Source organism: Oryzias latipes, chromosome 10, assembly GCF_053564925.1.
Source record: "Oryzias latipes strain Hd-rR chromosome 10, Olatipes_Hd-rR_3.1".
NCBI classification, from domain to species: domain Eukaryota; kingdom Metazoa; phylum Chordata; class Actinopteri; order Beloniformes; family Adrianichthyidae; genus Oryzias; species Oryzias latipes.
In genome coordinates this window covers 1,148,981-1,172,459 of record NC_136246.1, presented here as the reverse complement: position 1 = coordinate 1,172,459, position 23,479 = coordinate 1,148,981, and the positions used below count along the sequence as shown (strand labels likewise).

Genomic DNA, 23,479 nt, shown 5'->3' with positions numbered 1-23,479 from the left:
TATTTTTAAACATGGTTTTATTAGGAAACTCTGTCTAAAGATCAATGGGAAAAGGGTAACTAAACTGTACAAATCAGGAAAGGGATATGAGAAGATATCCAAGGAACTGCAGTGTTCAAAACTTTGATCAAGAAGTGGAATGTTAGGGTTTCTATTGAAACCAAACCACGATCACAAAATTTCTACAACTGCCAGGAAAATCTTTACGGATGCAAAGAAAAACCCACAAAGAACTCGAAGACTCTCTGAAAAACTGTAGTGTGAATGAACGAAGATGTACAATAAAGAGTCAGCTGAAGAAAAATGGGATGGATGGTCAAGTCACCAGAAGAAAGCCTATTTTGTGCAAATGCCACAAAATAGCAGGCTTACAATACATCGAACAGCACAGAGACACGCCTCCAAACTTATGGACAAAAGTCATTTGAAGTGATGAGACCAAGATTGAATTTTTTGGCCACAACCATAAACCCCACAAGTAGAGAGGAGTGAACAAGTCCTATGATGAACATTTCAACATGACGGTTCAAAACACAAGGCCAAGTCCACCTGTCATTGGTTCAGACAGAATAAGTTGAAGGTTCTGAATTGGCGGTCTCAGTCTCCTGACCTCAACATTATTGAGTCGCTCTAGGAGGAGCTCAAACGGGCAGATCGAGCAAGACAGCCCCAGAATTTAAAGGAACTTGAGGTTTTCTGATAGATGGGCTGATTTACCATAAGAGAAGATAAAGAACTTCATCCACCACTACCAGAAGAGACTTCAAGCTGTTATTGATGCAAAAGGAGGCAATAAAAAGTTGTTAAGAACCAGCGTGTGTCAACTGACTTTGAAACAGTCATTTGGGAAGTTTCTGTTGTCATTATGATTTAAAAAGGGTAAACAGAATTCTTTGACAATAAATGATTTCACCCAACCACCAAGTATTAATGGGAAAAAAGTTTTTGTTTTATCATTCATATTCTGTGTCCAAGAAATCATCATTTCTTCCAGGGTGTGTAAATTTATGAGCACAACTGTTTTTATGCTTAACCCTTGTGCTATCCTAGGCATTTTAACGTTGGGAGTTGGGTCATCTAGACTCACCAGACAGTGCTCTGAACCTTTATTCTTCAATGATTTGTGATCTTCACTGGTGTCCATGGATTACATGAAATCTTTCCACCTTTATCCACCTTTGTCATGGTAGGGAGAACACGTCCATGTAAGGGTGGGGTCATCTAATATAGCACAAGGGTTCAGATGTCAAATTATTTGTAAAACTCCTAAATACATTTTTCGGAGCCAGTTTAAAGTTAATTTAAAAAAGAAAGTAAAGATTCAGTTTACTGTTTTACTGCAAGGCTAACATTCGGCACTAATAAAGCAAAGAGATTCCTTTGCTTGATGGCAGCATTTTTTTTCCTGTGCTCAGTGTTTAACACTTGTGCTATCCTCAGTAGTTCAGTCAATTCAATTCAATTTTATTTGTATAGCCCAAATTCACAACAACAGTTGTCTCGATGGGCTTCGTATCGGTAATTGAAAAAGTGAAACATGAACTCCAGCAGACGAGCTTCATCCAGATGGAGTTTGGGGGACAGTCGGGGCGCGAGTCGAGCTGGAGGCAGGATCCACAGCCAGGTGTAGAAGCAGTAGTAGAGGCGAGCCAGAGATGAGGTACAAGGTCAGGAACAGGAGCACGGATGAGCCAACTGGAATCTGGAAGCACTCCCACTCCCAAGGAGGGGAGAGGGAAAGAGGGACAATACATGAATCACTGCACCAAACAGAGGCATTGAGAACTAAATGATAAATGATGATCAAGAATAGAGAAGAGAAAGAGAGTAGAAGTAGATGAGAAAAGAGGACAGAACCCCAGAGCACCATAGTTACCCCAGCTTCAACTTCTAGCAGCCTTTTAAAACAAGTTTAATTTAAAGACATTAGCATTAAGTTGAATAATCTCTGAATACTAACTAGTCTGATAATAATCCTGTCCAAAGAGGAATGTTTTCAGTCTAACTTTGAATATAGAATCTGTGTCGGCCTATTCCATGAGCTGGGAGTTTATTCCATAAAACAGGGGCTTGGTGGGTCAGCGGGGACTAATAAAACTTTTCCTTTGTGCTCAGCCATAGGAAAAATAGTGTGGCTCGAAGTGGAGCTTTAAACAACAGAATGGTAATAAGTTCCAGGTCAAAGAGTGAGCGATATATTATATATATAAAACGCAGCTATCAGGCCATTTGAGCTAATCTGCAAACTTTTCACAATCACTCTTTAGATCACTCTGTTGTCATGTGTGCAATCTGCATCAACGGCAGCCGGAACTCTTTTGTTAACTTCTTTTAAATTGGGGAGATTTTATGAAAGATTTTATTTGTTCTGAAAAATTGTCTTTGCCAACAAAGAAAGGGATTAGTACACATCACTATGTGTACCTCTGCAAGTTCATTATTCTCAATTGAAGTAGTACTTTTTCTGCTCACATTTTCCCTTCTTTTGCTGTTTAACTAAATAATTTAGTATTTCATCTTTTGGGCTGCATGGTGGTGCAGTGGTTAGTGCTCTTGCCTCACAGCAAGAAGGCTCTGGAACCTTTCTGTGTGGAGTTTGTGTACTCTTCCTGTGCATGAGGGGTTTACCCAGGGAACTCTGGCTTCCCCCACAGTCCAAAAACATGCTTTATAGGTGTATTGGTTACTCTAAAGTGTACTTTGGTGGGTGTGAGTTTGATTGTGTACCCTGTGTACCAGACGGGCGAAGTGTCCAGGGTGTGCCACCTTTGCCCAACAGTAGCTGGGATAAGCTCTGGCAACCTATGTGACCCTGAAAGGGATACAGAGGGGTAATAAAATTGATTGATTTCATTGTTTACTTTTGTTGTACAAAGTATTTAGGATTATGGTATTTGTGGTATTTGCTGCCTCTGTTGATGTTTTACTCACAGTTTTTTATTAGTGTCACAGTTTAGTTTGTTTTGGTTTGACTCTACGTTGTGATTTAATCCTACTGTCATTTACTGGTTACTTTACTTTTGCCTTGGTGTAAATAACAGAAGACAATGGAAACATTAATCAATCTATTTCAAGTCTGCTTATGTATTCATTTCAAAGACTCATGTATCCATATTTGTTTACTTGATATAAATAATGTGCATTACTTCCTACTCTCACTTGCAATAATATGACTGCTCACACTGCGGTCTCCCCTTTGTCGAGGGTTTGCATTTCCAGCATGCAAAGTAAGTGGGTGTACATTTGAAAGTTAGAATGCAACATGTTGCTCTGTAACTGAGGGTTTCTGTTCTGAATAAGAAATAAGGTAATATGCAAACATTTAAAATGTTTGAGCATTTTACGTTATTTTGGAAAGAAAAGAGCACATTGGTTTATGACTTTCTGTGATGGTGAAAAGAAAAAGTGTCGATATTACCGTAAGCTTACAGGAAGAGCAGAAAGAGGCCGTGGGTGGGGGATCGCTTCTTCACCCGCACAGCAGCAGCAGAGATGATGACAAAGCATCTTCATGATTAGTATATTTTTCAGTCACTTCATTTTAAGCGTTACCAGAATTTGTACATTTGACAACCAGCAGCTGTCAACATTATTTTTGAAAATGATAAAAATAAATGTGCATAACTTAAATAGCATTTTCAGAACTTTTAGCTCTTTTAAAATCAGTGAAGCCCAAATTTTTCCTCATCACTTTTAAGCTGCAGGGATGCAGGCTGCTGTTTTTCAGTAACTTCTTGTACCAAATTCCTCCAATAAATGAACATTTAGTTTCACATCCATGGTTTCTCTGTAATAAAAGTGTAAACTTTGAAACTTTTAAGTAAACACATCGTCCTTTGAGAAAATACAAGCTGTACTTTTATGAACATTTATCAGCTTTTATACCATGGTCCAGGTGAATTCTCGATTCTGATTGGCTGCTGGGTGTGCATTAAAACCTGATAATGGCACGGTGAAAAAAGAAGTTCCGGTCACCTAGCTTAAATATTTCGTATCACTGCGCCGACTTCTTTTAAACAACCTCTTGCTTCATCACTTCGTGTCGGACGGTTCAGGCTTCCACGGCGTGAGTTAAGAAGTAATAACACACACTTCATCGGCCATTAACCCTTACATATACCACAGTGATAACGGACGCCTAAAAAAGAAGTTCCAGTCACATAGCATAAATGTTCTGTGTCACTGCGCTGGCTTCTTTAAAACCAACTTTAGCTTCATCATCTGGACAAAAACAAGTGGTAAGAGGTGAACTTTCTCTCTGAACTGATGCTTTATTTCACACATCGTGACTATCAGCATAGACATTGCTTTCCTTTGCCGCTGCAGTCAAGGGCCGTGCCGGACGAAGTGTGCATTATTAGAAATTAACGCACGCCGTGGAAGCGTTAATAATGTTAACAATGCAAACTTCATCAGCCATTAGCCCTTACGTGTTTCACCTTTAGCAGTAAAACAATCACCTTTGATTTTTGATTTTACTCAAAATCAGCATTAGAAAAATGATTGCATGTTTTCAAACACAAAATAAAAAAAAGAGTGTGGGGGGGATGGATGCGGTTGCTTTCAATAATAAAGATTGGATTTACCTGATTATTTATTTAATCAACAAAGTCTCATTAAATAACTTTGTTAATTGATTTATGTAAGACTAAACGGCTCTCAATTCTATTTAGAATAAATCAGACAAGTTCAGACAAAAATGTTGAAGTTTTGAAATTAACTTCATGACCTTTTAGTCACTACCATGAAAAGGTGATGGCATCTTTCCTCAAGTTATTCTTGTAAGCAGTACTTTAACGATTATGAAACCTTGTTTTCCATTTTTAATCAATTCTATTGTCTCAATTATGCCCAGCTAATCAATTGGTGTGTCTAAAGTTGCCTTTTTGCTGTGAGATGAGAGTGCTAACCACTACACCACCATCCAGCCCTACCTTCAAAGGCAGTTGCAGCACCAGAACACTTCAAGTAATCTCAAAATTGCAGGCACTGCTGAATATCTGTGCATAGTGCAGTGTATTTGAGAGGAAATACTAAATGATCAAACATACCATAGTCACAGTAACTCTTTGTCCCTTCAGAGCTCACTGATGTTTTTTACTTTGTCTCATAGTTAGATTTAAAAGGAGCTCCTAAAGTTTCCTAATAACTTTTAGAGTTAATACCTTGATCATCCTATTACCAGAAACCATCAGACTTTCAGTTTTTTCTTTGACATAAATGGATACTGTAATGGAAAAAAGAGAGGGAGCGGAGCAGTGGGAGTATGGCGAAGAACTGTTGAACTGCAGCAGAAGGGGAATAACACCGAAGGACTGTGAAGATCTTGTCAGGAATGAAACTCAAACTCCAGCGGGGAAGGTTTTCGTTCGTGAGGATTACCAAAGGACCTCCCCCCACCACCTCCAAAATAAGTCTGCTTTAATATGAAGAGGGTCACAACAACAAATAAAAGTATTTTGACCATAGAGGGATTTCACCCCCTGTAAGAGAAAGATAGAGATAGATAGGGTGAAAGGGAATGTGAGTTTGGGGAAATCTTCGTCTACCACTGGGTTCAGTTGTTTTTTTCCCTTGTGCGGTGTGTGGTGGAATTGCAACGACAGTGGTAGAGGATAACTTAGATTGTGAGTGATGTTTAAGACTGACTCCATGACCCTTACAGGAAGCTGAGTTCTTGAGATGAAATCAGAAGATTTTCTATTCATTTATTAGATGGCGCTGTTTAAGAGATTGTAACGTTACCTCTTTACAGTTTAGAAACCATATGGAACTGTCACCTGGAAGGATCCCCTACCTCTCTTGTTTTAACAACTAACCATGGAATAAGAATCTGCGATAGCTGCTTTTACAGCAGTTCAGCGAATATCACAGTTCCTCAGAATGGATAAATCCTTTCATCAAGACTCCCTTTTCAGCTCAACAGGCTGTTCTTACTTCATACATGAACTGGCAAAAAACTGCAGGTTTTTAGAAAGCAGGTGACACGACAGCTTTTGATGTGTCCATTTAACTCAGCATGTTCCTCTCATCTGGACCTGAGTTTTTCAGGGCTGCATAACGAAAACATTTGAATCTTTGGTCGATTATTTTGCTCTTCGTGTTCTCCTAGGCACGTTAACATTGGGAGTGGGGTCGTCTAGACCCACTAGACAGTGCTCTGAACCTTTTTTCTTCAATGATTTGTGATCTTCACTGGTGTCCATGGATTACATGAAATCTTTCCACCTTTATCCACCTTTGTCATGGTAGGGATAACACGTCAATGGAAGGGGGGGGGTCATCTAAGATAGCACAAGGGTTAAGTAATTCAAGTTTTAGCTGAGCAGGTGAATGTGACAAGAATCTGTTTCCACATTTTGGCAGAAAGTGAGTGTCACTAACCAAGCAAAACGTTCAAATAATCTATGGAATCAACTATCAGTGTATTGCTTTTCAACAGGAATTTGGTTTGTTTTACTTTCTCGCTTTAAAATAAAACTTTTCATTTTTTCAGTCTAGGTTGTCTTACTGTCTCAAAGAAGATATTACAACTTTCCTAGTCAGCGTAAGCATCTTCAACAGAAGGAATGCTGTCTGACGGTTTGGAAAAACACGTCATAACATATCCTGTTTATTTATTCAGGGTTTTCAGCAAAAGCAGACTTCCGCTGCACAATTAATCAGCAGAGAAATCTTTCCTATAACTTGAGCAAAATATTTTTGTCCTTCATCTTCTACAGGCCTTACTCGGTGTGGTTACCCAAACACATGCAGTGAGAGTGACTTTTACTAAGTTACTCATCTGAAGCTCACACTTTTGATTCCTGTTTGCAGAAACATCATTCAGGTTAGTCAGCAGCAGCTTCATCCTTTCTGTTTGTCGTGCTTTGCAGGAAGCTCTGTCACACGTCTGCTTTCTTTAAGCTCTTATTACCACTGCCCAGTTAGAAGTGACAAGCACTGGGACAGGACAAAAATCCAACTTGGAATAGTCTGCTATTCTCCTCCAAATCAAAACTTTGTCGTTGTCTTACATATTATTCTTTGAAACAGAATAAAATGTAATTAAGTTTTTTTTTATTTATCATGTAAAAAATGATGCAAAAGTACAGATAACAAAATATTTCATTCCAAAGAAAGGGAATCCGCTGAAGTAACGCAGAACAAGCTGTTGTTCAGAATAATGCAGCTGAACAGGATCAATACAGGCTCGTCTTCTGCATCATCTGAAGAAACTCCTGCTCACTGACTTCGCCATCGCCATCTTGATCTGCCTCGTCGATCATTTCCTAAAACAACAAACATGATGTGGTTTAAAAAAAGCAGATTTTCTTGAACCCAGAACATGGTGGGACTTGGACGGAGGGATTGAGGCAAACTTGTAACACTAAACATGAAACCATGTGAGCTTTCTGCTGTAGTTTGGGGGCAGTTAGCCTGAAAATTTCTTTTGGAGGTTTGATGCAGAGCAGCATTAGCATTAAAATCTTGAACAGCTGGACTGGAGTCAGCTCTTTTGTTTGCTTCACGGTTTGATTCAAAGAACCTGACAAACTGAGACGATTTAACTTGTTTTTTATATGAACAAATAATATGATATACAAATACATACGGCAAAAAGCAAAGATTGATAGAAATCACTACAGGAGTTCCTTAGAAAAAATCTGTTGTTTTTATCTGATGTTTTCATGATGCTGTGACTTCCTCTCTGTTTGCATTTAACATATCACTTTTAAAATAACACCTTTGTAAAATAATGGAATCAATTGGTTGTTTTTCTCAAGAGAGTGGTAAAGACGACACAGAGGATCATCGGCTGCCCTCTCCCCTCACTGAAGGATATCTCCCAGTCACGCTGCCTCAGCAGGGACTAAGGCACACACACATCCACCAACTACACCCCACTCTGACTTTTTACTAATGCTAAATTACTGACTACTACACATGTGTGCAATTACTGACTTCTGTGCAATAACACACAATATTTACTATGCTGCACTCATGGCACCTCAACTCATTTCATTCTATTTTTTCATACGTATTTAATATTCAATTGTTTCTGTACATATTGTACATTTTTGTTTAGACACGTGAGTTAAAGTATTTTCATTTTATATTTTATTCTATTTTTATTTTATTTTCTTTACCACTCCAAGGCTGCTGCAATTTCATTGTATCACCATGTAAAATGACAAAAGGATTCTGATTCTGATTGTTAGATTACTTTTACCTACCAACTTATCTGGTGAGTCAAAATTGAGATTTTGGTATCTGGCGTTGTGACTTCAAACTTGGAGCATCAACCCAAATGCAGCAAAATCGGTTTCAAAGCTGTAGCTACCAAAAATGCTCTGCTGGGTGCGTGCTAGTGCCAATTATTTCTGTGAAAATAATAATCTTATTCCTTCTAGTAAAGTGCTTTTACCTGCACGTCATGGCTGGATCACTATATTATCAATGCAGATGCACATAATTCTTTGAGAATGATGAGCATTTTATATAGTGAAGCAACTTCTGATCACATTCCATTGGTTATGTCTATTAACTGTGAGAACTTGCCTGGTAAACTGAGAAATATTAGCTGTCTAAAATCAAAAGATTGGATTGGACTGCCTTCACAGGCCACTTTACCCCATGCAAATGTTGCCATTTAAGATTAAGAAAAACATTTTTACTGAGATTGAACGATTCTTTTACAGGTTCATATGGCATGGAAAGAAACCTAGGGGCGGTCAGGCATTGCCTAACCTTCAGCACTACTGGGCCTGTCATTTACGCATTATATATCAGAAAAGTCATACTCATTTTTGCATCAGTCTGAACCACATGTAGACAGTTGGTGTTATGAGCCTTTCTTACTACTGAGTATATTTCTTTATCCTGAGATCCAACTTCCCAGCAAGATATTTGCCCTGGGATAAAGAACAACACTATTCTTCTTGTTACACTTAGAATTTGGAACAGCATCAGAAATCAAATGGGTCAAAAAAACGTTTTCAGTGTGGTGCAGCATCTTATTAAACACATGGCATTCTCCCCGGGTTTAGATTTTGGGATATTTAACAAATGGCATGATAAGGGGTTTAAAACTGCAACTTTTTCGAAAAAGGTGATTTTCTGTCTTATGGACAAATTCAAGCTAGATTCAGAATATCACACTTTTTTAGGTTTCCTCAAGGTGAGACACTTTGTTCAGACCTCCCTCTCTTTCGCAGGTGACCAACCAATCCTACACCCAGTAGAAATTTTTCTTCTCAAATGTAATGAAAATGCCATCTCTGAGAAGAAATTCCTTTCTCTCTGTTATGCACAATTAATGACATTGAACCCTCTCACAAGTGAGTCTAGGTATCGTTGGGAGGCAGACTTGGGGATTGAACTTGATGTCAAAACTTGGTCAAATGCTTTTGTGTCTGCAAAAAAAACAATTAACATGTAACAAACTCATGGAAATCCAATATCCAATTTTACACAGGACTCAATATACTCCACAGGTTTTACATAAGATTCAACCACAGCGTTTACCTCTCTGTATAAAGTGTAAAAAACACTTTAGGAACTTACTATCACTGTGTTTGGAAGTGTCGGTTGCCCTGGACCCTATTTTGTTCCTTTTTGGCCAGTCAGGGAGGTTGCCTGTGTTACCTAGACAGATGAGGTTGCTCCAAAAACCTTTACACCTGGCTAGGAGATGTATACTTCTACAATGGATACAAATGCAACCTCCATGCATTACACAATTGTACAGAGAGACTTTTAAAGTTTTTCCAATGAAACGCCTTAGTGCCCTGTTCAAGGGTAACTCCGACATTTTCTACAAGACGTGGCAGCCTTATCTGGATCACCTTCCTCGAGAATTATCTGATATACTTTGTAAAGGAGGCTCACATTTTGTATTTCATAGTATTTAGTAACTGCTTTGATAAAATATCCCAACATGTTATTGTAACCTATATTTTGTGTGCACCTTTAACTAGTTAGATATCTGCTGTGTTGTGCTGGTTTGTGTTGTGTTCTTTTCTTGAAAAGATAACAAAGTATAATTACCAAAAAAAAAGATTAAATATTAGATCTTATCGCATTGATTTAACCCATGAAGTGGACTGCAAAGTCCTCACATTCAAATTTTCGATAATGGCATGGAGGACTTGTTGAAATCTTCTTTATTAGAATATCAATGGTTTTAAAACAGGAAATTGAGGTTCCTCTGTTTCAGGCTTCCTGACACAGCCCCAGGGAGACCCTGGAATCAATAAATCAATCAATCAATCAATCAATCAATCAATCAATCAATCAATCTCTCTCCCATGGCATTTTAGAAATGGTTTTTGATTGGAGCCGCTGCATCTATGGAAGTCTGAAGTCTGCTGTGTAAAGGTTAATTGCTGACAAAGTGTGAATTTTCAGAAATTAACGCACGCTGTGGAAGCCTGAACACTCCGACGTGAGGTGGAGGATGGTTGCTTCCGAAAGTGCATTACTTCTGATAATGCACACTTAAAAGGCCATTAACCTGCTGATACCATGGTCACTAACAAAAGAAATGAAGTCAGTTTTTTGTCATTTATTCTTGTTATTTTTTTCGTTTTTGATCGCATTTTTCACAAAAAGCAGACCATTTCTGACATTGTGCTGCGCATTATCACTAATAAAGCATCAGTTCAGAGAGAAAGCTCACCTCTTATCCCTGTGCGTTATCACTTTTTAGTGCACGCCCAGCAGCCATTCAGAATCCAGACTTCACTCAGACCATGGTTTAATAAACTGATCAACAATAGAATCAGAGGGTACAGGTAAAATATGAGATGGAATTTGTTTAAAATTATCAATAAAACCTGTAGCCTCTTCAGGAGTGATATGCCATTTCCTCACAGTTCTCACTGAGGCTTTCTCCTGGATAACACTGGTGACCTTAAACTACACACAGTAATGGTCCGATATGGCAAGGTCAACAACAATGACCAAGTCCAGGGTGTGTCCACTGTTGTGAGTTGGTTGTGTGACATGTTGCTGAAAATCCATGCGGCTCAGATTATTTAAAAGCTCCAGGCATAAATTTCATTTTTGTCAACATGTACATTAAATTCACCAGTTATTTAAATCCTATTGTACCTAATGTGAAGATATGACGAAATTCAGAAGAATCTTCAATAATTGTGTTTTTTTTCAGTGTTTATTGGTTTAAGAGAAAAGTTTGTGAATAAAATCCGTATTCCCAAAATTATGCATTGTGTGATCTTAATAAAAATGTTTCTTAAAGGCGATATTAAAAAAGGAATTCTTCAGGAACCCTTTTTTAATTCAGAGTAAGGGTAATGTCAACCAAAATTTTGAATGACACTACATGATCCACCATGTGGGACTACTCCCAATTTCATTTTCCTGTTCTACACAACACGTCAAAACAAACTTATCTTATTGATGGTTTAAAATAGGAAGTCCAAAAAAGGATTGACAAACATACCTGCAGCTCTTCATCTGTGAGGGTTTCACCCAACTCTTTGGCAACTCTCTTAAGATTTTTGAATGAGATTTTTCCAGTACCATCATCATCAAACAGCCTGAAAGCTTTAATTATCTCCTCCTTTGGGTCTTTTTCTTTCTGTGAACATAACAGACAAACATAGGATCTATATGAGACAAATAATAAGCTTTCTGTTACCACTGTTATTTGCACTAAGTCATTCTGCACAAGGAGGCTTGTTTCTTGACAATGTAAATTCTGCCCATGAAAGATCTGCAGAGAAAATGTAAAGCACACAGGAATATCAAACATAAGCCTGTAAAATCCTCCCCTTGCTTTTGTGGAGATCTGAAGCCTTAGTCACATGCACCAGTAGAGGGGGGTGACTTGTATGGGTGCTAGAGATGTCTGTGCTGTCCGGGTCAGTGGAGAGTCACACAGTGAGAAGCAGTCGGTGTGTCTTGCAGTTCCCTTCAGGCTCATACAGCCACCTCAAGGGACGTCATGAAAATGGAACTTATGTGTGGTTAGTGAATTGTGAAGTATTTGTAATGCTAATGTATGACCTACCTTATAACCTACGATGATGTTGTATGTAAGTGGCTGTTGGACACCTGTAGGATGCCCACACACATTACGCTCTGATTATTGAAATCCTCATTTCTAATTTCCTTCCACCCGTCCAAAAACATGCTTCATAGGTTGATTGGCAACTCTAAATTGACCATAGGTATGACTGTGAAAGTGAATGGGTGTGTGATTGTGGACATTCTACCCTGCCACAGACTGGCGACCTGTCTAGGGCGTCCCCAAGTGGCCGGGATAGGCTCCGGAAGCCCCATGACCCCGAAAGGGAAAAACGGTTAGGAAAATGAATGAATGAATCATTTCTAACAGCCAGGATAGGAGCGCGCAATTTTCACTTTTTAATTTATTTTATTTATTTATTTATTTTGGGGGTGGGTTAAAAATCTGTTAAACCCAGCAAGCCAACAGCTTGTAGCAGGGCCACACACTCACTTGAAAACCAAAGATCAATTAGAGACCAATTAACCTATGAGGCATCCACAGGGAGCCCTCTGCCTGTGAAAGAGAGAAAGTCTCACCTACTGCACCCTCATCTACCCTCATGTGTTGTATGAGGACTCACATAACCTGTCGCCTACAGCATTCCTGTAGAAAAATGAACATTTTTTGGGTTGTCAATGACCTTGTTATTTTGTGCAGGCCACCTGCACAAACAGTCTGTATCTACCCATAAGGGCAGTTGTGACTGAGCCTTAAGAAGGTTTGTCACTTTCATCTCATAGGTTTTGATAGAAGTCTGTTTCCTTTGAGTGAAGTTAGATAGATAGATAGATGACTTTATTAATTCCACAATGGGGAAATTTCATTTCTGTGGCAGCAACACGACATTCAGAAATAATCTATATAATATAACATCAATAAAGGACATCACAAATGACATTTATATTAGATCATTAACAATATTACTAAAATTATTATGAAAAATTATTATCAAAAATGAGATTCTTATTAAATAAAGAATAAGAATCTCATTTTTGTTATGATGCTCCTTTGGATTTTCCCAATTATATTTGTGTTTTATTGTATAATGAATCTAAAAACAAATTTAGGATTCATGCAATAATACAAGTTTTTATCGGTAAGGACTTAAACTACAAGAACATGTAATAAATAATGAAATACATGTTTGGAAGTACTTTAAGCCAACACTGACAAAGTAGTTGCATAATTCAATTATGCGATGATTCATCTATGCTGACAAATCCTGAACGTTGGAGATTATTTTTTATTCCTTTTGCTTTTCAAGTAGGTATTTGGGCAAAAATGTAAACCCCCTCCCACATTCACCCACGAGTGTACTCTTACCATTTTCTGGGCTATGATTCGGACAAATTCTCTGAAGTCCAGTGTGGAAGAGTTGTCTTTGACGATGTTTGCGGTCATCTTCTTCAGTTCTTCCTTCTTTGGCTCAAAGCCAAGCGCTCTTATGGCAGCCTGCGCTCAAACGGCATTAAAGATGACATTTTTACAATGTAAATCTTTTGTCTAACTTCAAAAATACGTAGGGAGCATTTTACCCAAAGCTAACCTTCAGGTCCTTAACATCTATGGTTCCATTTCCATCGGTATCAAACAAATCAAAAGCTTCTTTGATTTCCTGCTGTTCTTCCTCCGTTAATTCCTCTTTGGAACTCCTCTTTTTCCTCGGAGCAGCAGATAAAGAGGATTTCCGGTAACTTGCAGCCTAAAAAACGTAAATGTTAGGAAGCCACCGTTTTTTTTTAACACAGTAGGAGCTCGCAGACAAAACCAACACCTGCACGGAAACTACACCGTGAAAGTCTGTAGTCCAAAACACACACACACACACACACACACACAATCAACTAAGAAGTGAAGGAAATGCATTTTCAGATCAAATCCACTGTCAAGTTGTTATACCATTTGAATTTGGAATTCGACAATAAACCGTAATTTTAGCGAACAGCCGACAAGAAGCTACGGTTTCCGTAACAATGAAAATAACCAATCGCAAATCAAAGAAATTCGTCACGTGGTTGTATTTACCAATGAAAAGTTAAGGTGGGCGGAATATGAAGCTTTTCTCCAATCAACGTTTGCTCTGTTTCTGTTGCATGGCAACCGAGGAAGAGCGCATGCGCCTCACGTTTTGGATTGTGCCTTGTAGCCCAGACAGGCTTCGACGTGGTAGCAACAGATCCCGTTGGCAGCCGTCAGCTAAAGGTATCGCCCTGCTTTCAGATCCCTTTACATCCCCGCTTCCTCCTCGTCTGACCCAAACGCTCGTTTAACGACCACAACGTTCTGGATTAAATGTCTTCGCTTTCCCCTCAGCCTTCCTGTATCTGGGATTTATTTCATGACAATTCCTCGCTGCAACGTTTCATGGATAGATTAAATAATCACTTGTACGGTGGCCTGTAAGAAAACATTTAGCTTATAGTATAACTGAGTCATTACATACATTTCGATTGGATGAACGGTAATTCTCAAACATCAAGATTCGCATCAAAAATCCCAGGTGTAGTAAAGAATTGATGAAAGCCCTTTGAAAATCTGCAACCAACCAATGTCCCTTAAAGAATCGGGGGGCTTCTTTGATATGGAGGGTCATGACCCGGAAAGAACTCTTTTGTAAAGGAAGTTTGAATTCTTTCTTTCTTATTTGAATTTGGTAAGAGAGGACATAATTCTGTCCCAAAATGCTTTGCATTAACATCATTTTAATAAAATACCGTCAAGCGTTTGTCTTCATTTAAAGTCGAGAAAGCTTTTAAGGGCTTATGTCATGCAAAATCCATTTTTTGAGCTTTTAAGAGTATTATAATGTTACTCCTCATGAAAAGGAACCCCAGTGGTCTTGTAATGGATCAAATTAAGAGGTATTAAAATTATAAATGCCAATTGGGGGCCAGTTTAGCTCGTGCTGGTTTGCAGCGCCTTCCTTCCGTGAAACCAGGGTTCAATTCCAGGCTGCTCCCTGTTCCCTTCTCTGCTGCTGTGCCAGTCCCAAGCCCAGTTGGATTGAGAGGGTTGCATCAGGAAGGGCATCCAGCATAAAAACATTGCCAAGTTAACCATGCGACTCATCCTTGTGGGGGGATTGTTTCGCTGTGGTAGTTGAACTAGCAAAGAATTGCACGAAACTCGTGAAATGAGAGTGAAAATGGTGTCAGGAAATAATAGAAACAATTTCTTAATTTTTTTCATGATGAAAAAATGTACTCCAAATGTTTTTAAATGAACCTTTTCTTTTTTTTTCTCCGGCAGGACATAATGCTGAAAAGTGTCACCGCTAAGGAACATCAGTATGTCGGACTGCATAAACTTTCTGCATTGGCAAGAACATTACATTCCTTTATTGGCCCCCAAAAAAGCTACAAGTTTATCCGGGATGACAGAAGTGGAGAGTCGGCTCTTACCTGCTCGTGTTTTTGCACCATTCAGAACCTGGACCCTACATGTGCTCTTGATCAGCTGGTTCGGGAAACGCTTCAGGAACACGAGAAAATCTATCACACAGGCTCGGGATGCTTGATGTTTCTTGCTGGAGCATGGAGCAATGCTGCCTTGCATGGTTTGCGCCAAGGAATTTCAATAACACAGATCATCTCAGCAATGTCTGAGGGGATAGAGATATGCCTGGATGCTATAAGGAAGTCTGCAGTATTTTTTAATGGTAATGATGTGATACTATCAAGGAGATCCACTGCAGCAGCTCACAGTTCACGACTTTCACTGTCAAAGAAAGCCTTTAGCGAGGCCTCAAACATGTCCTCTAATTTACAAGCCACACCAGCTAAGGTTTACCAACAGGCTCAAAATGGAAGTGGGCATAGACAAATAAAACTTAGTAGATATTTTTGTGAGACAAAATCTGAAATGGTTTCCCAGTTTGAAACGTACAGTGTTGCACACATTGCTGAAGCACTAAGCCACAGATGTGATAATGTCATGGAGTTAGCAGTTGAAGCTATGCAGATACAGTCCAGAAATAATCAAGACATTAGCTTTGTCCCCTTTGATATTACTAAAGTGATGACTTGTGTGCTTTTTGGTTTACCAGAGGACTGTTCTTGTGTTGTTCAAGGTTGCATTGTCCTTTTAGCTGATGAAAAGGTTTCAGTTTTTCACCACTTAAAAACAAAACACCTGAAGGTTGCTCTTGTTAATGGAGACTTATCCCATAACTATCGCCACTTGGGTTTCAAAAGGCCAGCAGGTATGCAGCATGTCAGGGACCAGCCCGGTGTATCTGGGTCCAGTAGAGAGGAGGAATGGGTGAAAAAAGTTGTGAAACTCTTGTTGGACCTAGGAGTTAACCTGATTCTTATAACTGGTGTTGCCTGCAAGGTTATGGTTCAGCATTGCTGCAGACATCAAATACTTGTAGTTGAGAAACTGAACTTCTCTGTTTTAAGGAACTTTGCCCAATCAACTGGATCAGTTCCAGTAACCTATGCCTCACAGCTGGGGCATCACTGTGTTGGCACTGGGGTGCAGCTTGCTCTATGGAGGGACCTTAGCTGCCATGACAGGAAGTTATTACTACCTGTAAGCATTTCCACTGGAGGGAACACTGAACTGGTCACAGCAATCCTTACAAGTTCTGTTCAGTGCAAGTTAGAGTCTCTAGAGGATCGCTTTTGGGCCTGTGCCTACCGTTTACACCACGCTCTGAAAGACAGAGCCCTTCTGCCTGGCGCTGGAAGGACAGAAATGTTTTGCATTTGTCACCTGCAAAAGCAAGCAAAGTATTGCAGAGAGAAGCGCACCGACTCTGTTCCCACAGCTGCAGCAGGGACAGCAACTGCCCTCCACACAAGTGTCATGTTGGAACTCATGGCAGAGGGTTTAATGGATTACATAACCACAGTGATGATAAATTCTGGAAAGTTGTCAAAAGTCAAAGCCAGGACTATTGTAAGCGGACAGCTGCAGACTTTTGATGTACATAAAGGCAATGCAGCAAAGTTCCCACAGCTTGTGTTGAGAAACGAGGCCACTGCTGTTTCCTCAGTAAAAACAACGGAATGTGCCCAAACAGTAGAAGTCTACGACAATCTGTGCGTGAAGCAGGAAGCTTGGAGAAAAGCTTTAGATCTTGTTTTTCTGGTTTTACAAACTGATGGAGAGGTTGTCTCAGGTGTGGACCAGAAGATGGAGACAGACGCAATGATGCTATAATTTTCCAGGATCATCGCTGTTGACTAAACTGTATCTTTTGATCGTTTCCTTTTTTAACTCAATACCAATGGTCACAAAATTTGTCTTAAAATGTTTATTTAACTATTATAAAATACTACCTGTTTTATTTTCTTTTATAGTTGACAATTTAGTTTTGTTCTGTTGTAACTTTGTCATTTCACCAAATGGGGGCGACAAATGCCTAATTTCTTGACATCTTGTATAGTGTATTGGAAGAATTTCACTGAGTGGTTGATGTATTTTCTTAATCATTTTCTCTTTAAAACAAATACAATTTGGTTTTTACTTCTTCTCACAGGACTTAACCCAGGAGTGGAAAATTGGTGACCTTTGTTCAGCATACAATGGCAATTAGAGAAATAGATAACTTTTTTGTTTTTATTTGAATTAAATCTGTTCCTAACCCATAAAATAAAAATCAAGAGCATTTTCAGTCAACACATGCAATGGTTTACATTTGTCAAGACATTGGAAAGAAACCCTCTGTCCCACTTTTGTTTTAAAGCTTGTTCATCCTGCATCAGAGATACAGGGAAGAATAGCATAGCTACACAATTATATTATTCGGTGAAGACAGACAATTTTTGGAGCTCTTTCAAGTAACTTTCGGTTTACAAAACTGGGATTTTTCCACAAATGAGCAGACCCATCCCCTGTTCTGAAATTCATTCAATTGTGAGAATATCAGTGTAGAAATTTGTGATTGTAAATAGGCTGAAGTGAAAAGGATTACAGAAATTTAAACGGGTAGGTTAAAGACCCATTCCAATCAAATTCAGATTTTCGGTGTTTTATCATGTTCTTGTTGCATTTTTGATGATGGAGGACACATTAAGATCAAAATTGCATTTCTGAGTATTTCTTTATTTAAATTGTGGTGAATCAGGAGCAGAAGAAATATGCAATTTGAAAAAGCTTGTAGTTCTTTCAACGAAACTAATGGGCGGGCCAAAGGGGATTCTGATCATCCACTTGCAGAAAAATAGATCCATGAACGTCTTGGTTTTCCTTGTCTGAGCTGGAATTTGGATCAGAACTGTACGGCTGGATAGCTCTGATATTGCTCCCCATTTTTGTTGCAAAGCTAATGTTAGGTTGGAGGTGTGAGGGGCTGTAAGCTGTTAGGAAAGAGGGTAAACAAATAGAGCAGCGATGAGTATCCGAGTACTCGAAAACTCGCGATCTCTTTTCTGAGAATTCAAGTATGAACATTCACAATGTCCAAAATCGCTGAGTCGCGATCTTTGTAAATATAATAAGGTGTAGTAAAAATACAAGATTTTTAGGATTTATCGTTCAATGATCCAAAACGACTGGGATTTTTTTGTGTGTGTGTGTTGTTTCTGTTACTGCTGTACTTAACCAGAAGGTGACACACACCATTTCTTTCTAGTAAAATCTTTGTTTTTTCACCAGTTTTGTTGATACTTATCTCACGTTCTAAATAAAGGTATAAATGATTCAATTCAATTTTTTTGTATAGCCCAAAATTACAACAACAGTCGTCTCGGTGGGCTTCGTATCAGTAATTGAAAAAGTTAAAAATAACATCAAAAAGATCATAAATACATAGAATTCAATAGGAAAATACTAAATTGAACTAACAAACTGACTAAGCTAAACTGGACATCCCTGCCCTTGGACCCCCCTTCAATCCAATGATGTTCATTGAAGACATATAATTTATATTTATTACATCAAGGACAGCAACTGTACAAATACAGTATAATATAAAGCAAGAATTATAGTTTTATCTATGATCCTTGAGCTTGATTCATGAATCAAATCGGATTGCCGCCTAAGTAACAATCCACAGTAAACAAAGGGATCCTACAAAATAAGCAGAGGGTTACTTTTGCGCCAGCATTCCTCCCCTTAATTTAGAGGTGAATTTCTGATAAACTCCAGGTGCTCTGTAGAAACCATGCCCTAAAAAGTCACAGAATTCTTAGCTAAAAAGAGCATAGTGATAATGAAACAACCACTGGGAACGCTGTGAAAATAGCTCATAAGATGATTGAAGTCGAACTTTAGATAAACTGATCTAAAAACATTGCTACAGCTGGGTTGATAAGTGACAGAAACCAAGCAAAGTAAAGTCAGGGTTAGTCTGAGCTTGACAAAAATTCGAAATGTTAATGTGGGCTCATATTTTCCATCTAAATGAATGAAAAATAGAACTTTTATTAATTGTTATGGACACTAAAGAGAAATAACATTTTGACTTAACCCATCTCCTGAAGATTCAAACAACAGCGGCAGTAGCTCAGGTCAGCCAATGATTGAAGGATCCGCGGTTCGATCCCCGCTCCTCCCAGTCCACCAACCGTTGTTTTGTCCTTGGGCAAGACACTTCACCCACCCTCCTGTGTGGCTCAACTGGTGTCTGAATCTGTATGAATGTCCCAGTGATGGTCAGAGGGGCCGTAGGCGCGTACTGGCAGCCACACCTCTGTCAGTCTGCCCCAGGGCAGCTGTGGGTACATCAGTAGTTACCATCACCAAGTATGAATGAGGAGTGGGACATCACTGTGAGTAATCAGGAGATGTCCCCTTAGTGCCCTACTCGCCAATTTTAACTGCACCCCCCTTAGTACACACACCCCTCCCCCTTCAATATATACATTCCAACATAAACACACACACATGCACACACCCTTTCAAACACACATACACGCACACACATTTTGCAAGGAAGGTGGGACCTGGGTCCATCTGTCCCCTACCCCTTCCCTGGTGGGGGGTGCGGGCCCCTTGGCGATGGCGGCCGTGTCCCTTGGGTGCTGGCTCCCTGGGCCCGGCGGTGCTCTCTCCGCACGGTGGGGGGGTTCATATTACACCTGAGCCGGGGGTGTTCGTGTCCCTGGGGGGTGGGTCCTGGTCCTTGCCCCTGAGCGCTGGGCCCCGCCAAACTTCCAACATGGCCGAGTCTGGTCGGGCCATATTTATAACACCCCTTGTGGGCCCTCTTTTTTCCCCGGGGTTCCCCCCTCCTGGGCGGGGGCGGCGGGCCCCTGCCTTGCTCCTCCCTGGACCAACCGTGGGCCGGGCGGATGGCTGCCTGGAGTGCGGAGCGGGTCTCCCTTGGGGGGCCTGGCTCGTACCTGGGGTAGGGGCGGGGGATGCCCGGAACTCCAGGGTGGTGGTGGGGTGCTCGTCTGGGGCTGTGGGCGTCCTTCTCCGGTGGGGCCCTGCGTTGGGCGCTCCCGGCGCGGCGGGGGGGCTGCTCTCCTGGTTGGGCTGGGGCGGCGCTCTCTTTCCCTCCGTGCCTCCCTGCTCTCTGGCTCTGGGGGCCTTGCGGCGGTCCTGCTGGCCCTGGCCCGGGTGGCGGGCTTGGTCGCCCGGGCGGCCGTTGTTCCCTGCCGGTTCCCGTGTGGCGTTGGGGGGATTTCGGCTGCCGCTGCTGCTGCGGTGGGGGTCTTGGGGTGGGGATGGCCGGGCACTCTCCCTCCTTCTTGTCACATTCCACCATCCATTTTAGAAGAACATAAACACTCACCTGAGCACAGGTGTTAGCTCACCTTTGCACTAACAGTTTGCATGATTGAATGAATGAAAGATTTAACACTAGTTGGTTTTAAGGCATAAGTATGCGTGTGAACACTATCTGTTTTGTGTACATGTCGACAGGTGGACATTTTTGCAGCTAGCAGGTGTGTTTAAAACATTTGAGTGTGTGTGAACAGGCCCCACCCTTTTTGTACTACATTTGAACCTTACCATAATGATTAACAACCAGTAAACTTGTTGCTTTATGCTGCTTCATGGTCTTACCCCCCTTCCCCTCCTATTATCACCCTCCTACCCCCCCTCTCTCTAACGTCCCTCTCTCTTCTTCCCCTCTTTCCTTTTCCGTCCGGTCCAACACCAAAGATTTTCAAACATGATTGAAATTAATAAAGTTTGGCCTCAATTACAAAAGGGGTTTATTCAGTATAAGTATGAATGAGGAGTGAATGAATAATGGAGATACATTGTAAGCGCCTTGAGCCTCTGTAAAAGCGCAGATGAATCCAATCCATTATTATTATTACTTATTTATGCAATGAACAACATGTCCAGGTGATGTAAAAAAAAGGAATAATGCATTTTAAGAAATAATGCCATGGTACGTATCAAGTCTCCCAATCAAGCAAATAACCTGGTATAAAAAGTGTGCTTGGTATCATTGTGGTCTTAGATAAATAGTTGTTGATGCTCATTAATTTGAAGTTTAAACTTCAGTGTTCTACAAATCAAAATTCTACACAGTTTTTTGTCTTCTCGCGAGTTGAGAAGAGGCTCTATTTCCTTGTCACACTCATCCATATTACAGTTATTGCGTGTGTTATCAAGGGAAGTTATTTTTCTTACACCTGGTATCTTTGCTCTGAGTTGGTTTTGATTTTGAGTTTATTAGAAAAATAAGAATTTTCGGCTAAAATGTTACTTGCTGCAACTGAGCATGAGAAGATTCTCATGTAGAAAAAAAACTTACCCAGCTTCTGCTTGGCTTTTACTTGTGCTAACTTTTACCTAGATGCTCCCACTAGTAGGAGTCCACAGTAATAAATGCAGATTTGTGCGTGTTTGCTGTTCGTCCTACAGTTAAATGAGATCAAATCTTGCATCAATGCATGCCAAACATCTGATCCTAAACTGATACTGAGAAAGTCTTGAACAGGGAAACTCCAAGCCACATTGTTGCATGTCAAGCTTTTATTCCAACTGCCCCTACAGCATCTGATTGGCTGGGCACATCCAGGTAAACAGCAGGGGATAGGGTATGATGTCCGGACAGGAGAGCCGGACTAGTGGCCTTTGAGGCTAAGAATTGTCCGTCCCTTACCTAAGCTAGCAAGTAAACCCATTTGATCATGCTGTCTGTTTTACATGACAGTTATACTCATCAGTGGGGGGGTTTAAACACCCTGAATATAACAAGTATCAAGTCAATAACACGTAGAGCGGTAAGAGACTTTTCTTGCTCTGAGTGACCACTGCAATGCTGCTCTGGCCTCTTTACTTTTCAAAACCTATTTTAGCTCAGCTGTTCTATTCAGGAAGCATTAGTGAGAGAGCGTGTTCATGTGTATGAGTGCTGCTGCTCCTACAGCGCATGCGAAATGAGGCCCAAAGGGGGAACCCTACCAGATAGATGTGAGCCAGCTGCTCTGCTTCAAAAACAATTAAAAATGTGAGCCAGCTGCTCTGCTTCAAAAACAATTAAAAAAAGCAGAAGACGAGGCGAAATGCTTGCATCGACTCCTTTGAAGTGTGCACAAACAAACACCGGCTGCTGCCATCTTTACCAACATAGCTTTACCAGCTGCCAGCTTTACCAAACCATCAGTTGATAGTTAAACATCTGCTTCTAAATAGAGGTCTCTGTCCATGTCCTTTTAGAGTCTAAAGGTGTTTGCTGCCCTGAGGGGGAGTTGCTTGAGCAAACTGACTCCGGGGTTTGAGTGGAAGTACTGTGTTAAGATTTGTGGACCATGGGGGGAGGAGCAGAAAGTGGGAGGCCTCAATGGAGGCCCAGTGCTTCCAAAGAAGAAAATAAAACATTTGCCAGGATCTGAGCGAACAGGAGGAGATGGCTACGGGAGAAATCACAACACTTCCCTCCCCAGCTGAAAACAGCAGAAGCGATGGCTTTCCTCCAGGGAACTACAAGGATCCTAAGAGGCTCTACTGTAAAAATGGAGGTTTGTTTTTGAGGATTAAACCTGATGGAGGAGTGGATGGAATCCGGGAAAAAAAAGATCCCCACGGTAAGTACCTTACAAAGCAGTACACTTTTTATATTATGTTTAAGGAAACAAAGACATAAGAGAGGAGCTGAAAAAAAGTGGAAAAAGGCGAGAAGATGAAAGCGTGAAAGCAGCATCTTTTTCCAGTTTCCTGACATTTATGCTCAGTTTAAAAAAAAACTATGACAAAGATCCTATGTTCAGAAGGTCGTGTGAAGAAGCACTATGTGGTTGTCTTTGGGTTGCTAATTTCTGAGTAAACTTTAGTCATTATGCACTTCACTCAGGACACACATAGAAGTGGTATTTCTTGGATCTTTAATCGTTACATTTGTCCTAACTACAAACAGATTTGTAGGGGGGTAGGAAAATATCAGCGATGTATCGCAATATTTCCATTTGGCAATACTTGTATTGGGCTGCACGATGGTGCAGTGGTTAGCGCTCTTGCCTCACAGCAAGAAGGCCCCTTGTTCAAGTCCCGGTTAAGGGACCTGAAACAGAACATGAATGGGGGACCTGTCTGTGTGGAGTTTGTATGTTC

The 23,479-nt window shown here is 40.4% G+C and overlaps 3 protein-coding genes across 8 annotated transcripts in view; 2 read left to right on the top strand and 1 right to left on the bottom strand.

The window, feature by feature from the left end:
• cetn4 (centrin 4) lies at positions 1-14,576 on the bottom strand. 6 transcript variants are annotated; one of them, XM_078953791.1, is made up of 6 exons: positions 14,460-14,576; positions 13,563-13,718; positions 13,340-13,468; positions 11,447-11,584; positions 3,419-3,467; positions 1-2,812 (listed from the first exon to the last, which is right to left on the bottom strand). In XM_078953791.1, the coding sequence occupies exons 1-5, from the start codon at positions 14,502-14,504 to the stop codon at positions 3,426-3,428; spliced, it is 510 nt and encodes a 169-aa protein (XP_078809917.1). In that variant the 5' UTR covers positions 14,505-14,576; the 3' UTR covers positions 1-2,812; positions 3,419-3,425. The 6 variants fall into 6 exon arrangements, 5 of the variants coding, with proteins under 5 accessions (XP_078809917.1, XP_078809916.1, XP_078809919.1 ...); XM_078953790.1 differs by having other exon boundaries at positions 3,430-3,467; XM_078953793.1 differs by lacking the exon at positions 14,460-14,576 and adding an exon at positions 13,916-14,042.
• On the top strand, positions 14,067-17,641 carry bbs12 (Bardet-Biedl syndrome 12). Its single transcript, XM_078953785.1, has 2 exons — positions 14,067-14,218; positions 15,266-17,641. The coding sequence occupies exon 2, from the start codon at positions 15,272-15,274 to the stop codon at positions 17,180-17,182; it is 1,911 nt and encodes a 636-aa protein (XP_078809911.1). The 5' UTR covers positions 14,067-14,218; positions 15,266-15,271; the 3' UTR covers positions 17,183-17,641.
• Positions 17,642-21,205: 3,564 nt separating this feature from the next.
• The window catches only part of fgf2 (fibroblast growth factor 2), a 36,636-nt gene continuing 34,362 nt past the window's right edge, over positions 21,206-23,479 (top strand). The window contains exon 1 of the mRNA XM_078953794.1: positions 21,206-22,956. Coding sequence (XP_078809920.1) covers positions 22,779-22,956 — 178 coding nt within the window. The 5' untranslated portion in view covers positions 21,206-22,778. The remainder of the gene's footprint in view (positions 22,957-23,479) is intronic.